This window comes from Argentina silus (genome assembly GCF_951799395.1).
Source record: "Argentina silus genome assembly, chromosome: 17".
Lineage (NCBI taxonomy): Eukaryota > Metazoa > Chordata > Actinopteri > Argentiniformes > Argentinidae > Argentina > Argentina silus.
In genome coordinates, this window is record NC_139671.1 from 16,547,948 (window position 1) to 16,561,503 (window position 13,556).

At 41.6% G+C, this 13,556-nt stretch overlaps 2 protein-coding genes across 4 annotated transcripts in view; one reads left to right on the forward strand and one right to left on the reverse strand.

The window, feature by feature from the left end:
• akap12b (A kinase (PRKA) anchor protein 12b) overlaps nt 1-3,981 on the forward strand; it is a 50,320-nt gene extending 46,339 nt beyond the window's left edge. For all 3 annotated transcript variants that reach the window (XM_083689115.1, XM_083689116.1, XM_083689117.1), the window contains one exon: nt 1,544-3,981. The gene's annotated coding sequence lies outside the window, so the exon portion shown is untranslated. The remainder of the gene's footprint in view (nt 1-1,543) is intronic.
• A 4,119-nt stretch (nt 3,982-8,100) lies between these two features.
• zbtb2b (zinc finger and BTB domain containing 2b) lies at nt 8,101-12,644 on the reverse strand (the record flags this gene model as incomplete). The annotated part of the gene is made up of 3 exons (XM_083688896.1): nt 12,569-12,644; nt 10,359-10,539; nt 8,101-9,502 (listed from the first exon to the last, which is right to left on the reverse strand). Exons 2-3 carry the CDS (start codon nt 10,529-10,531, stop codon nt 8,101-8,103), a joined length of 1,575 nt encoding a protein of 524 aa, XP_083545022.1. The 5' UTR covers nt 10,532-10,539; nt 12,569-12,644.
• Between the last annotated feature and the right edge of the window lie 912 nt (nt 12,645-13,556).

Here is a 13,556-nt window from a genome sequence, read left to right on the forward strand (position 1 = left end):
ATAAAATAGATAAAAAAGAAAGAGCATTAAAAAAAATTAAAAACACATAAAAAAGAATAAAAGTCATAGTGCATGTTATGGTCAGAGTGCAGCAATTTAAGGCAAAGGCAAACATAAAGGTTTTTAGCCCACTATTAGCTGTTTACAGCAAAGAGTGAACATTAAGTGTTATTAAGAGACACAAAATAAGCTGTATTAATATGTTTGGTTTATGTTAGTCATTACACATATGTGTACAACTTCTGAGCATTATGTCTGCCTTTCTGTAGATGTAAGACACCTCTGAAAATGCAATTCTAGAGATGGCATTTAGTTTGCACAGACTATTTTCAAAGGCTATTTTATTCAACCGGCATTATGAAAAGAGTGATAGAAAAGAGTACGAAAAAAAGGTTGTTATTTCCATAATTCCTTTATCGGCATATCACACAATCTTCTCATGGTGGCTTTTTTAAAACATCAATGGGACCTACTTTTATTAGGGGGGAGGGTGGGGAGGTTTTGCCGGCTGGCCAGATGAAAAAGCTTTTGTTCAAGGTACGAGTAACCAGGGGACCTTCGATATCAAAGCAGGAATGTCGTGGTTGACCCCTGCTTTGTAGGCCGGGGTCTTAAAGGGAAGCGGTGTATGTGAGGGGCAGATGAACTTGTGCTGACAGACTGATTATGATTCCTCCCCCTACTCCTCCTCCCCTGTTTTTCTCCATGAGAGACTCAATATGGAGTCAAGGAAGCATGTCAGAGTACACATTTGGTAGGTTTAATAACAATTCATGACAGAGCTTGAGTTTCATTCTGCCTTAGAATTTGGATGTAAGCTTAAGGTACATTTAAGGTATAAGTCTTGCATTTGCTAGTCGATAGATAACAGTGATGATTGCTATGATCCTGTGGTGATTATGTATGTTTTCCTGTCTATGTATCTTAGGCCTAGTCCAACTGTAGTCCAGGAATCAAACAGGATAAGAGAGGAGGGTAAAGAGGAGGAGGGAGGGATGAGGGTAGGAGAGGTGGAGGGAGGTATGAGCGATGGGCGTGGGCCTCTGCTAAATGATTAAATGAGCGATGATGTAGCACTGCAGCAAAGCAGAGTGGGGGAAAATAAAAAGAGGAGAGAGCTCAGTGAGTTACAGCAGCGTTGGCGTAGCAACAGGACTTCCCACACTGGGCACATGCTGAGTCATAACAACAAACTAGGAGAGAGAGAGATGAAATGAGAGTGCAGAGAGGTGGGGAGAAAGGAGGAGTGGGGGCTTGCGGGGGGGGGGGGGGGGGGGGGTTGTGGCTCTCTGCATTAGCTGGGGAGTTATATGAGTCAGCAGTTTCTCCACTCAGGCAAGTTGTTTAAGACCACTCTCTTGTAGCCAGGGTAAAGTCACCTCTTATGTTCAAGGCATTACATCTTAGCAAGAGCTCCAGAATATCCATCTGCAGAAAAACTCTGTTGTCCTCATAATACAAGGATTTTGAATGTTCCTATTTCAAGGGTGAAGACTGAACACATTGTGGCACCCATACTAACGATTTCCTCTCTCTTCCTTAGCTGTAGGTACGAGATGGATGCCTGGGAGACCAATGCAGAGACCAGGAAGTGAGTAGAGAGAAAGAGAGAGAGAGAGAGAGAGAGAGAGAGGCTGCTCTGTGGAAACACACTGAGACTGAGCTCCGCCCCATCCTGTCCAGAGCGAACAGAGTGACTGAACGACGACTCCACCCCTCTCTCCTTCCCCCCTCCCTCCTTTGCCCCGCCCCTATCCTACAGCAAAAGCCCTGTCACACTGAGTGTGTTATAGTATGTGTGTGTGTTAGAGTGTGTGTGTGTGTGTGTGGTCGAAGAGTTGGAGAATCATTATCTTGTATATTGTATTTATATCTTAAGTATTCTCTCATCCTCGCTCCTTCCTCCTTGGATCGTTTGTTTCCCTCTATTTCTCGTTGTATTGAATATGTGCCCCCTATTTTCTCATGCCTGTGTAAACTCAGATTCAAAGATGAGGATTGCAGAAATTCTAACAAAACATGGTACAGATGTGAATTCATTGGCAGTGTAGGATATCATTGATTACAGATGATGATTAGGTGTGAATAGGCAAGGCGTGAAAGTGATACTAAGTAGAAGTGCAACACTTTTTGGAATTCTGACCATTTTCTCTGTCACAATGTACTTCTTGTCGCCCTTCAGCCTACCGATATATATTTTCTGCTCATACTGTAGATAAGAACATCTTCACTGCCTAACTGACTGTGAAAACATGTTGTTGCCTTCTGAAATATAAATATGTCTCTGAATATCGTGTAAAGATACAATAAAACACTATTATCTCACCCTGGGTTGATAATGTGAGAGAGGTATTTGGTGAACTGTGATGAATGAGGTTTAAAGGATTTCAATCTTTGAAACACTGAAAACACTGAATTTGTGATATGCAGTGGGCAATGGTAGGCATGCACTAGCATGAGGCTAACAGAGTTACACATGTCTATCTCACAATGTTAGATGGTCTTGTATTTTGAAGTGTATGACTTCTATATAGGTGGTGTACAGCACTTTCGAACAAGTGTATCAGTTTGGTGACTACTTGTCCACTCTAGTGAGCAGGGAAGGGTATAGATTGTTGGCGCCCTCTGCTGCCTATACTAAGTAGTGCTTCTCTGTCAGTCCATATATTACAACACTCCCCAGTGGAATCAGGGCTGTTTTTATTTTCACTTATGTTATGTGGATTAGCGTTAATGTTTGGATGGGGGTTTGGGAATTTTTGCATTTTATGAAATGTTTGAATTAGCATTGTTTGCTGTAACATACACTCCACATATATTTCTCGTTGTATCATGTGTAGGTGTGTAACAGATATTTTACGACACTCAGCTGCAAGACAGGGGACACAAATTGGCACCAGAGAGATTTGAGATTGAATTTCAAACTCTTAACATCAGATGGTACCAGACAAAGACAAAGGGTTATTTTGTTGTTAGTATTGAAGCCAAATTGAGTTAGGATAAGTAATCATTGTTGCCCACATGACAGAGCATGCGAGGGAACAAATTAGACCCTGAGAACTCAAATCCCTGATTCTGGGTCAGTCTGATTTACTTGTCTTGAAGTCAACCTTTATTTACCAATGAGATCAATACTAATTTGGGATTCATTTAGGGTGGCTTGCCATGCAAATGCCAATCCTTCTGCTCACATGGGGAGAAAGGCATGTTTGTAACCCCACTGTGTGGTTTTTATTTGGGAGAACAGTTTGAAACAAGGGGTTGTTGTGGATAAGTTCCAGTGATTACTTATTTTAAACCAAACCAAAAATTCAGGAATGGGTAAAACTGGTCACTCTTCTTCCTGATCAAATTTGACAAAGTTGACCTGTCAGTCATTCTGTCCTCCTTATTATTTAACTCGATGATGTCACAATGATTGACATAAAAGGTAGGGCTTACACCTCACAAAGCTGTGACCAATGAGAAATGAGAGAGAGAGAGAGACAGAGAGAGACACAGAGAGAGAGGGAGAGAGAGAGACAGAGAGACAGAGAGTGAGACAGTGAGACAGAGAGAGGTAGAGAGAGAGAGAAGCAGACCACTATGTCTGGTCACCATTTCACTTTACTGACTGTACTATGGATGCGTCACATCCACAATGTTGGCTTTATGTAATGGAGTAAAAATACAGAATTAAATAAAAGACAATTGTTTTCGCTGCTTGTTGTACTGCATATGGTTTGGACACCCCCCACCTTCGATCCTCCCAAGCTTTTTGTAACACAATCTAACTGTGAACCTGGTAACATTTGTACAAATTGTATACCTATGTACTTAAAAAAAATCATATTGTAATAATAACAAATAACCTATAAGCATTCAGCATATAATGTACCTGTAGCATGGTCTTAATTCTGTCTTTTGTATTTTCCAGGCTGTTGATAGTATGGATACAGAAACTTGTCTATATTTCATTCAAAAATAAAGCTAGCATTATAAAACATATAACTGAGTTTCCATGTCTTTCTACCTGGTCCTGGACCACAATTACATTAATGATCAGGGATGCACCAAAAATATGAAATGAATTACTATGTAGGTGCAGGACACACACACACAGTGCACTGCAGAAAATTCATGCATTCGTGCATACACTGATACTGGTGAGTACTGTTTCTTGGTGAGTAACTCAACATCATATGGTACAACTGAGGTTCATTTCAATAAAGTTGTGTTAAAGTGCTTTTTGTTATTTTAGCTACACCAAGAAACTGAGATATGGGAGACTGACTTGGAGCGAAGTTGTTTTCAACACTGTTATCCAGGGTAAATACGACAAGAAACTTCAGAGGTAATATTCACAAGGGTATTGCTTATAAGCTCATCATGTGTAAAATATGTTTGAAAGATCAAAGACTGAATCCTCTTATTTATTGCAAACAAATGTTTTGGCATCGCACTGATTAGTAATTTGTACATCATTTTCAAAACATGGATAACTATCAGTCACACTTCCTGGATCTAGTGCGACTTCTCTGAGCCAAACTCTCATTGAATAGACAAGTTGTAATATTGAATAACCTCATAAATCATAAATGCTGTAGCTCATGCATATCTTGTGGACTCCTAACACAAAACATTCTGGGTCTTAATTGAATGCAGAGATGACAAGACACTTATTTTCCACACACAAAAAAGTCAGTAATGCAAATAGAAAATACAGCCAATATTCTGAAAAACATCTTTTTTTATTGTTCATTCTTCACTGTGAAAATGTAAAAGAGACTTTTTTTTGTAATTATTTACACAGAATACTACTCACGTTCCTGAGAACACACAAGATATCACAGTAGACGTTTAACTCAGCTTTGGGGGGAGGCATTGTGCGCACTCGAGGATCATGGGTATGGGACTTTCCGTCGCCCATTCCCCCCTCCCCATTACCCCTGAAACGTGTGTTTCCAAAAATATCCCAACATAGAAAAAGACAAACCACTTGCATGAATACAAATATTATCATTGACAGACAATAGACAGACATAAGCCGTTAGTTCACATCTACGACCAATATGGTTGAACATTTTAAGACTTGAGCTCAGGGAGAATTTGGACTATATATTAAAGGTGCAATCTGTAATTCAAACAACAACAAAGCGGACGCCCCGATACATTTTTGGTAAAGAGCTGAGGGATGGGCTGGAGAAATGTAACCACTCTCAATTTCATAGACAGAGCAATGAATTTAAGGACTGACCATCCATGAGATCAAAATGATAGCTTTAACCATGTTTTGAAACTATACAGTGTTTACAATTTCATTTTCTACAGACAATGGAATAAAACAAGCTTATATTTTCTGTTCTTATGGGGTAAGAGTTGAACTAAGCTCATGAGGCATTTCAAAGATAAATTCTTCAAGAATCAATGGCTATATATCATTAATCCAAAAATTGAGGTACCAATTACAGATTGCCCCTTTAAGTTTGACAGATGAAGAGACATGTAGGCCTAGGTTGAGCTCGGAGAAGTACACTTCAGTAGTATTCATTTCACAATGTCTGAATAAAACACAACCTTGTGTCATGAGATAAATAAGAATCCTTCCCTATGTAACACACATCATTCACTGTGGACATCATATAACATCTTAAAACCTCTTAAGCTGGATGGACCAATAATTGGGCCCAAATGTGCTGCTTTAATTAGATTATTGTTTACTTCATCTCCTTGTCATGTGTAGTATGTTATTCTGAACAATGATCTGAGCATATCCACACAAAACTTCAAGGTGTTACCTATCAAATGGCATCCTGCTTTTGCATCTGATCATCATATTTCTAATGTTGTAAGCAGTTTAGTTTGGGTCTGTTTTTTTTAGGACGGAACACAGTCAAATCAGGCATTCAGCTTAAGAGGTTAACAGTTTGTCAATTGAATTAATGGAAATGTGACTGAACTGTGTGTAGAACATGGAGATCCACCATTAGTGTTCACTCAAAGGTCCAGTTCTATTTCGGCCCCGCCTCTCACAGATCTGAGTAGACTGGATAGGTCTAAGCAATTTGTTGATGGCTACACTAAGGCCTCCAATTGGCGTATAAATGGGAGCTCCCGGTAACATTGCTTGCACCTATGCAGCCATTTATACTGTAGATCTGTGAGCACTGAAGCTAGGGGGGGGTCTAGAGGCCGAAATTAAACTAGACCATACCTTTACCACAAACTGGGTACAGCAATATGAAACGACAGCAGATTAAAAAGAGAAAGTAATACTATCATTTCTTCAGTAACACAAGGCCTTCCATGGACAGAAATCGACAACAGATATTTACACCTTCACTAAACTAAAATCAATAATTTCCTACACTGAAAGCAATTAGTAATATACAACCTTTGTGATATAAAATATTCTTTGTAAATATAGCACTGTATATAAAATTAGAAAGGTATATCAAACACAAAAATAAGGGCTTTAAGAACAAAATCAAGCAAATGATCATCAATTGGCAAGGTGTACAATATTGTACAGGATTGAAAACTCCCTTCAATGTATGTATGCATCAAAATGTCATTTTTTTAACAGGAACAACATAAACGTGTTTTTAAAAAAATAGCACAGTAGCTATTTTAGAAGAAAAGAAAAAGTATACAAAATTGGCACAACTGTAAACATGACACAAAGAGCTACAGTGTTTGCTCCTGCTTTGAGGTCTCTGTTGTCACCAACACAATCCTATCCATGGGCCTGCGTTTCTTATATATATATATATATCTATATATATATATATATATAGAAATATATATATAAACCCTTATATGGCAATTATGCTTCAATAGGAAGTTACATACCCACATGGTTGGCACACAACATAAAAAGTAGGCTAACATCACAAAATGGCTGCTCAAAATGATGCGCAGTAAACTAAGCCATGGAATTGTAATATTTCATGGTGCATGTTCTGCTTGGGGCTACACCAAGGTTGCTGAAAACATAAACTGGAGACATAAGCTATACTTGATACTGGATATACCTCTTGCTAAGCTAAGCTAGAGCTAACACACCATAGTGAAAGGCCCTCATTCGCCCTTCCCTAGTCACTTCTTAATGGCCTCCTATAAGATATGACTATTGTACAGGTGTAAAAACAATATGGTAGAGAATTTCCACTATATTGCATTCAACTATTCAGTTATTTCAGACCTAGGAGGTGCCCTAAAGCAGTATCTAAGGGGTGGGGAAAAGGGTTGATTTGGGACCAGGCTAGACCCAGGCCTATGGGCGAAATACTGAATGAATCAGGGACTTGCACCAGCAATTACTCAATGTAGGTAAAACAAACGCCTTTACATAGAGTATGTGGTGATTACATCCACACGGCATACAAGCCATCTCTAGTCTATATGCAAATACACATCTTAGGACCACCCTTCACAGTGCGTGTTGTTCCCCCGGTATCAGCACTGACTGACTCGAGTGAACATCACTTCCTCCGGAACTCTCTCAGCTTCCTGTTCCTGTCTAAAAGTTAAGTGAGCCTGTCAACCACAACCAACGGCTACTTTAAATAAAGTAACAGAAACAACTGTGTTACAGCCATGTGAGAAGATAATACCAAAGCAGAGCACATTTAAAGCACCAAAACAGACTTTGAAAAAGTGCTAGCCATACAAATACTGTCTCACAGGAACTCAACTAACTTCACCATATTTTCAGAGTAAAACATACAGAAGTCATGTTACTTTGGCAACTGGTCAGTGACAGATACCAAGGCGTAGGTGAGATGGGCATAGCAGGACAAATGGATGTTTTCAGGCAATGTCATGAGACATTGTGTGTGTGTGTTTTTTTTTTCCTGTGTATAAAATAGAAATAGCATGGACCCCTACATCTGTCTCGCTGATAGCATAACGCTCAACAGCAAAACAGTTTCTACTGAAAAATGCCATCTCTTGTTTGAACAAACAGAAAAACATGAGGAAGCATTTTCAATAGATATAAAAGAAAACATCCTACACGTACACATCCCAACTTACTAAAGCTTAACTACTGAACATAATTTACCAAAGAAAAAAAAAAAAAAAAAAAAAAGATAAATGAGAGCAAAGATGATTCTAGTGCTACTCCACTAATATTTGCTCCGTTTTGATGGGCGTTAGTAGAGGGCCGGCGCTGGACGAATCAGAGCCCTCGTCTTTGGGAAACTCCTCCCTCTGCAGCAGCCCTGCCCCTGCCTGCCCCTGCAGACCGGCTAGCGCCCCCTGACTGAAACACAGGTGTTTGATGACCTCATTGGGGCTGGAAAAGGTGGTCTCACACACGTTGCACTTGTAGGGCCTCGCAGAGCCCAGGAACAGCGCCTCCATTTGGCTGGTGTCGTCCCCTGCGGCGCAAAGCTCCATGCTCTGCCGGTCCACCATGGTGTAGGCGTCGGCACCCTGGCTCAGGCACACGTGGCGGGCGGCTTGGTTGGCGCGGCAGAAGCTCTTGCCGCAGGCGCTGCACTTGTAGGGTTTGCCCGTGTGGATGTACATGTGCTCACGCCAGTGGCTCTTCTGGATGAACTTGCGACCACAAGTGGAGCATTCGTACTTCCGCCGCTTCACTTCCCGGTCAATGTCAGTGCTTTCAAGGTTGTCGATATCTGCGATGTCAGATGGCGGTGGGGTGTCGGCCTGGGATTGTGACCCTGCAGCCCACCCAGAAGTCGTCACCTCCGCCCTGGGAGAGTCCATGGCGGTGCCAGAGGGGGGTGCTTGCTCGCTGTCACTTAGTATCTCAACTGCCATATTTGCAGCTGATCCGATCCCACGTCCCCTCAGGACCTCCTCCATCTCTGGTGTGAATGCTCCTCCCAGGAAAACTGGGGAGTGTTCACCGCTGGGCTCAGCCACCAGGGGGAGCAGTGCCTGGGAGTGCTGATGGAGGTGCTCCCTCAGCAAGCTCCTCTGGTTAAAGCGGCTGCCACACAGGTGGCAGGAGTAGTGCTTCCTGAAAGAGGCACTCCTCTTCATGATGCTGGGCTTCACGTGGAGGATGGTGTTAACCGAGGGGCCGTCTACCATCCGTGTGTCCGCTCGCTGCTCCTCAAATGTGGGATTGTAACCGCTGGTCGAAGCCTCCATCTCCTGTGGCGACAGTGCTAGCTTGGATGAATTAGCAAATGCTGCCACCATGGCAGATGTGGACAGACACTTTGCATCTGGGAGTTGTTCCAGGTCGAAGGGCGAGGAGAGCTGTCGTCGGGCAGGCTGCCGGGCTGCCGTCGCCACCTGCTGGTCGGCGATCTGAATGCCATACAGGGAGGTGGAGAGGGGAAGGATGGGCTCTTGGTGGGATAAGGTTGACTGGCTGGCCAGGCTGGCCTCCTGTATGAGTGGGTAGGCGTGCAGGAACTTGACCCCCTGCTCTAGTCGAGCTGGGTCAATGAGCTGGGGGGCCAGTTTGCCCGTGTACATCAGGTTGAGGAGGTAGCTGAAGATGTCTGGCTGGATGTCCACTGCCTTCAGGCGGACGCAATCACTGAAAAGAGACATTACAGTTACCATAGAGTTGGTGATAAATGCTTGCTTTAACAATGGGTCATTACATGTCAAATCAACAAGCTATGACACCCACCATCTCAGATTGTTCCGAAATGGTTTCTGGAGTTAGAAACAGATAAGTATTCATGTATCATTATTTTGCAGAAAAATATAGTTTCATCCCTGAAAAATAAGCTAAGTGATTGTACTCAATTTGGCCATTTCCACTATGTGGGATTCATATAATATTCAATAGAATTCAAACCCCAAATCCGATTTGGACCTACCTGATGATAATTAAGACATGAAGGATCCAAAACAATGGTCAAAAGTCCCCTATGAACCCTCAAAACTGTTTTAGAAGATTTCATCAGCCAATATGGAATATCAGTTTTCTATGGCTGACAAGTAATATGAAGCTGCGGCTTGGAGTTTTGTTTCTTCATATTATGTAATGTATTTCTGGTTAATCTGGTAATCTGGTTGTTGCCCTGTCCAAAGGTATAAATCATTGAAGTTGTGTGTAATGTCCCATTATACAGTGTGATAGTACCAGAGTATGTGCAATAGATGGCGCTGTCCATGCTATGAGGTGAATAAAGTATGAAATTGTTATACTGTTCTCAGTGTTAATTCACAACTTTACCTTAAAATAATTATTATTTATACGTGTAGTGTGAGAGTTAAAGTTAGAACAGTTTTTTTTAATGTCACTCTTCAATACAAATATCTGAAGGAAAATTCATAAGAAAGCAACAACAATGTAAGGAAACAACACTGACAAACTCCCACATAAATCACTAATGAGCGCATTGAAGTCTACAGGTAAAGACGTTGCTGCCACGGCCTGTTACCTGTCCTGGTGAATGAACAGCATTCGGAAGTAGTTGGAGAAGGCCGCCAGAACGGCTTTGTGCGCTTTGAAGAAGACGTCTCCGATGGCCACGGTGCAGTCGCACAGGAAGCCAAACTCCCTCTGAGAGTTGAGCTGCTGCAGGAGGATAAGACCATGGTTGGCCAACTCCATTCTTCAAACTGCACAAAGGCACAGAGACGCAACAGTCAGGTTTCCTCTCTGGAAGGGGACCACAACACGGCCACAGAGAGGGGGGCTGAGATGTTTTAACGGCTCTGTATCACACAGACACTCTCATAATTGAACAACACCGGCATGGTGGTGCAGGTGGAAAAATTCTGTTAAAATTGATTTGTAACTATGGGAAAAACTGATGGTTGAAGCATAAAGGCTTGAATGAGACACATGACATGAACAATAGCCTCCTATGTACATGTTGATCTGATTTGCCATAAAACTAACTCAGAACTAGCCTAAATTCATTTTTGAAAGGCTTGGCTATAGGCCTTGTACAACTCAGGTAGGATATATGGGAGGCTATTTCACTTTAAATAAATGTTTCTTTCTTATGAAATATTGCAACAATATAATTATTATATTATATTATAATGATCAATAGTTTGCAGTCTGTTTAACAATACATTATCTCAAGGGGTTGTTATGTATAACTGCCTTTAACGATATAAGAGTTTGGTAGGAAGAGAGACAGACTGTGTGGTTTTCTTATTGACCTCTAGTCTGTAGCTCCCGAAAGACCGCTTGCCATCCCATGGGACATGCAGAGGATGGGTTATATTTAGAGAGACGGGTCTCTTGGATCCATTTTGAAGAGGGTTAAAAAGCCTGAACATTAAGGCTACAGTAATTAGCCTAATTAGACTAGATTTCGGTAAAGAAAAGCTAAACAAAATAGATAATGTAGGCCTAACCAACTCAATATCTTATCTATGAGCCTGTAGTATCTTAGAGAGCATGCAAACTGGCATTCTGGCCAATCACGTGGAACTATATTAGTGAGAGAGATCTAAAGAACAACGGTGTATTGGGTGAGCTTCTCTGCAGGCCTAGTCTGCTTATAACCCTTATACAAGAATCTACTAGTGACTTGGCTCTTTTGGATCTTTGACCTCTGAACCCGGACTCCCAGGGAGTTTTGTCCAACAAGACCAGTGCTGTTGACCCTTAAGGTTGCCACGGGACTGGAGGCTTCCAGTTGTCACATGATCTGGTTTATGTATGTCTACACATTCCTCAGGCAAGGCTCTTCTCTTTCAACTTCTCTACTGATTGAGATAGTGATATGTTCTACAATCTCCTGTCACATCAAAACACACTCTCTCACACACACACACACACACACACATCTTGACTCACAGTCACTGTATTGATAGTGACTAAGAATACCAGCAGGCCTGTGTTGTTGATTTATTTTGGCGCAAATACAAATTGCCCTTAACCATACAAGCTCCAAGAAACCAAAATGCTGATTCAAAGTCTTCTGTGACATGTAGTCTGCATTGAATCCTACAATATTGAGGATGAAACAATAAGGCACATCTGTTTGACACCTCTGGGCATGATCAGAAAAAGACATTCTGATCGGATGTGCTCTGCATTTGTGTATGCTCTGCGCAGTTGACTTCTACAAGTTGTGCATCCGCGGTATTGCCAAATAATAGCCTCGGAAAACAAAACGTTGGTAAGGGCAGTCATTCAAGAATTAATAATCTGGCAACAAAGTACCATGTGTTCATATGTGTTTGTAAGGAAGCGCCGCCCCTAAATGTAGACACGTGGAATGGACAGATATCCCGCAGCCTCCGAACCACTTCCGCACTACGCTTTCCTCCTAAACAAAAAATAACCCTCTAAAAACCGATAGGTGGACGCCTATGCTTGTATGTCTACTTTAGAACCACGCCAGGGCAAAACAATATTAATGATTGTCCATCGGGTCGTGATGGAACCATAACGATAGCTTCGGAGCGCGCCACCAATGTTCTGACCCGACTAGCATCCCTCCTAGGCGACTACTAACGTTAGCGAAAATAAACGGAGCCTCATGAAATGGACACACAAGGGGAAGGGGTGGTCACCGAATACATTTCTTCCAACTTCAAAGTGACCGATTTCGTGAAACTGTGTACAAATTACGTCAATGTAGGCTATATCGGTAAAAGAAAAGTAACGAAGTGCGGGTAACCTTACCTTTCTACTCCGCTTTAATCCGTAGAGTTTGACGTGTTGTTGTTTGTTACCGGGGGACTTGTCCGTTGGGCTCGCAGCTGCACTGTTCCTCTCAAACGCAGCATTGGCGGCGATGGTCGTCGGTGTTTTCCGGTCGGGTTACGTTACAATCACATGACTAAAAGCAGTTAAAAACAGCAGTTGTAAAAATTCGTTGGACAAATTCTGTTGAGGAACCGTAACCGCCGCGTCACCGAGAATATCCACGTCTTCGCACGTACATACTAGTAATGTAAAGACTGTTCACAGGGCGAGCACTGTATGGTAATTTATTCAGTCTCCGGTTAGGGCACGTTAAACATAAACCGATTTAGGGGAAAATAGCCGTAGGTCGCCCTCCCCACCCCCCACACAAACAGATAACGTAGCCTATAATCGTTAATGCCTTGCTATTTGCATTTTCGGTTGAGAGCAAGCAAGAGAGTGCTTGCTTGTAAAACAAACGAAATCGGCCACTCTGGCAACAGTCGCGAGTCGCACTTCATTATTGCACGTTAAATTTGTTGATTTTCTTGCCAAATTGACACATTATGATAGTATAATAACTGCATTTTCTTAAACCTACTAGGGAAGGGGTTATGCAATGATTTAACTTAAAAAATATATCTATATATATTGTAAGCAATGTTTTATTACGTTTTATATTTTATTTATCTTGAACCAATCGTTCAAATTGGGATAAAGTAATATTACACTTTCTCCCATGAATATAGCCTTCATTAGAGTGAAATTGTATGAGAATGTGTGCAGAATGTGGCTTAAGCAGTAGGCCTATATGGCATTTAGGATATGTATGATCTGTGTTTTTTTTCTATTTGTCTATGTGAATACTTGAATACCCTGGAGCACGTTTGGAACAGCCTTAAACAGGATCTTTAGGCTACTGGTTTGTCAACTAGTGTGTTTGATGTGAACACACTTGACAGTCATTTCATCCTAACCGTAATTC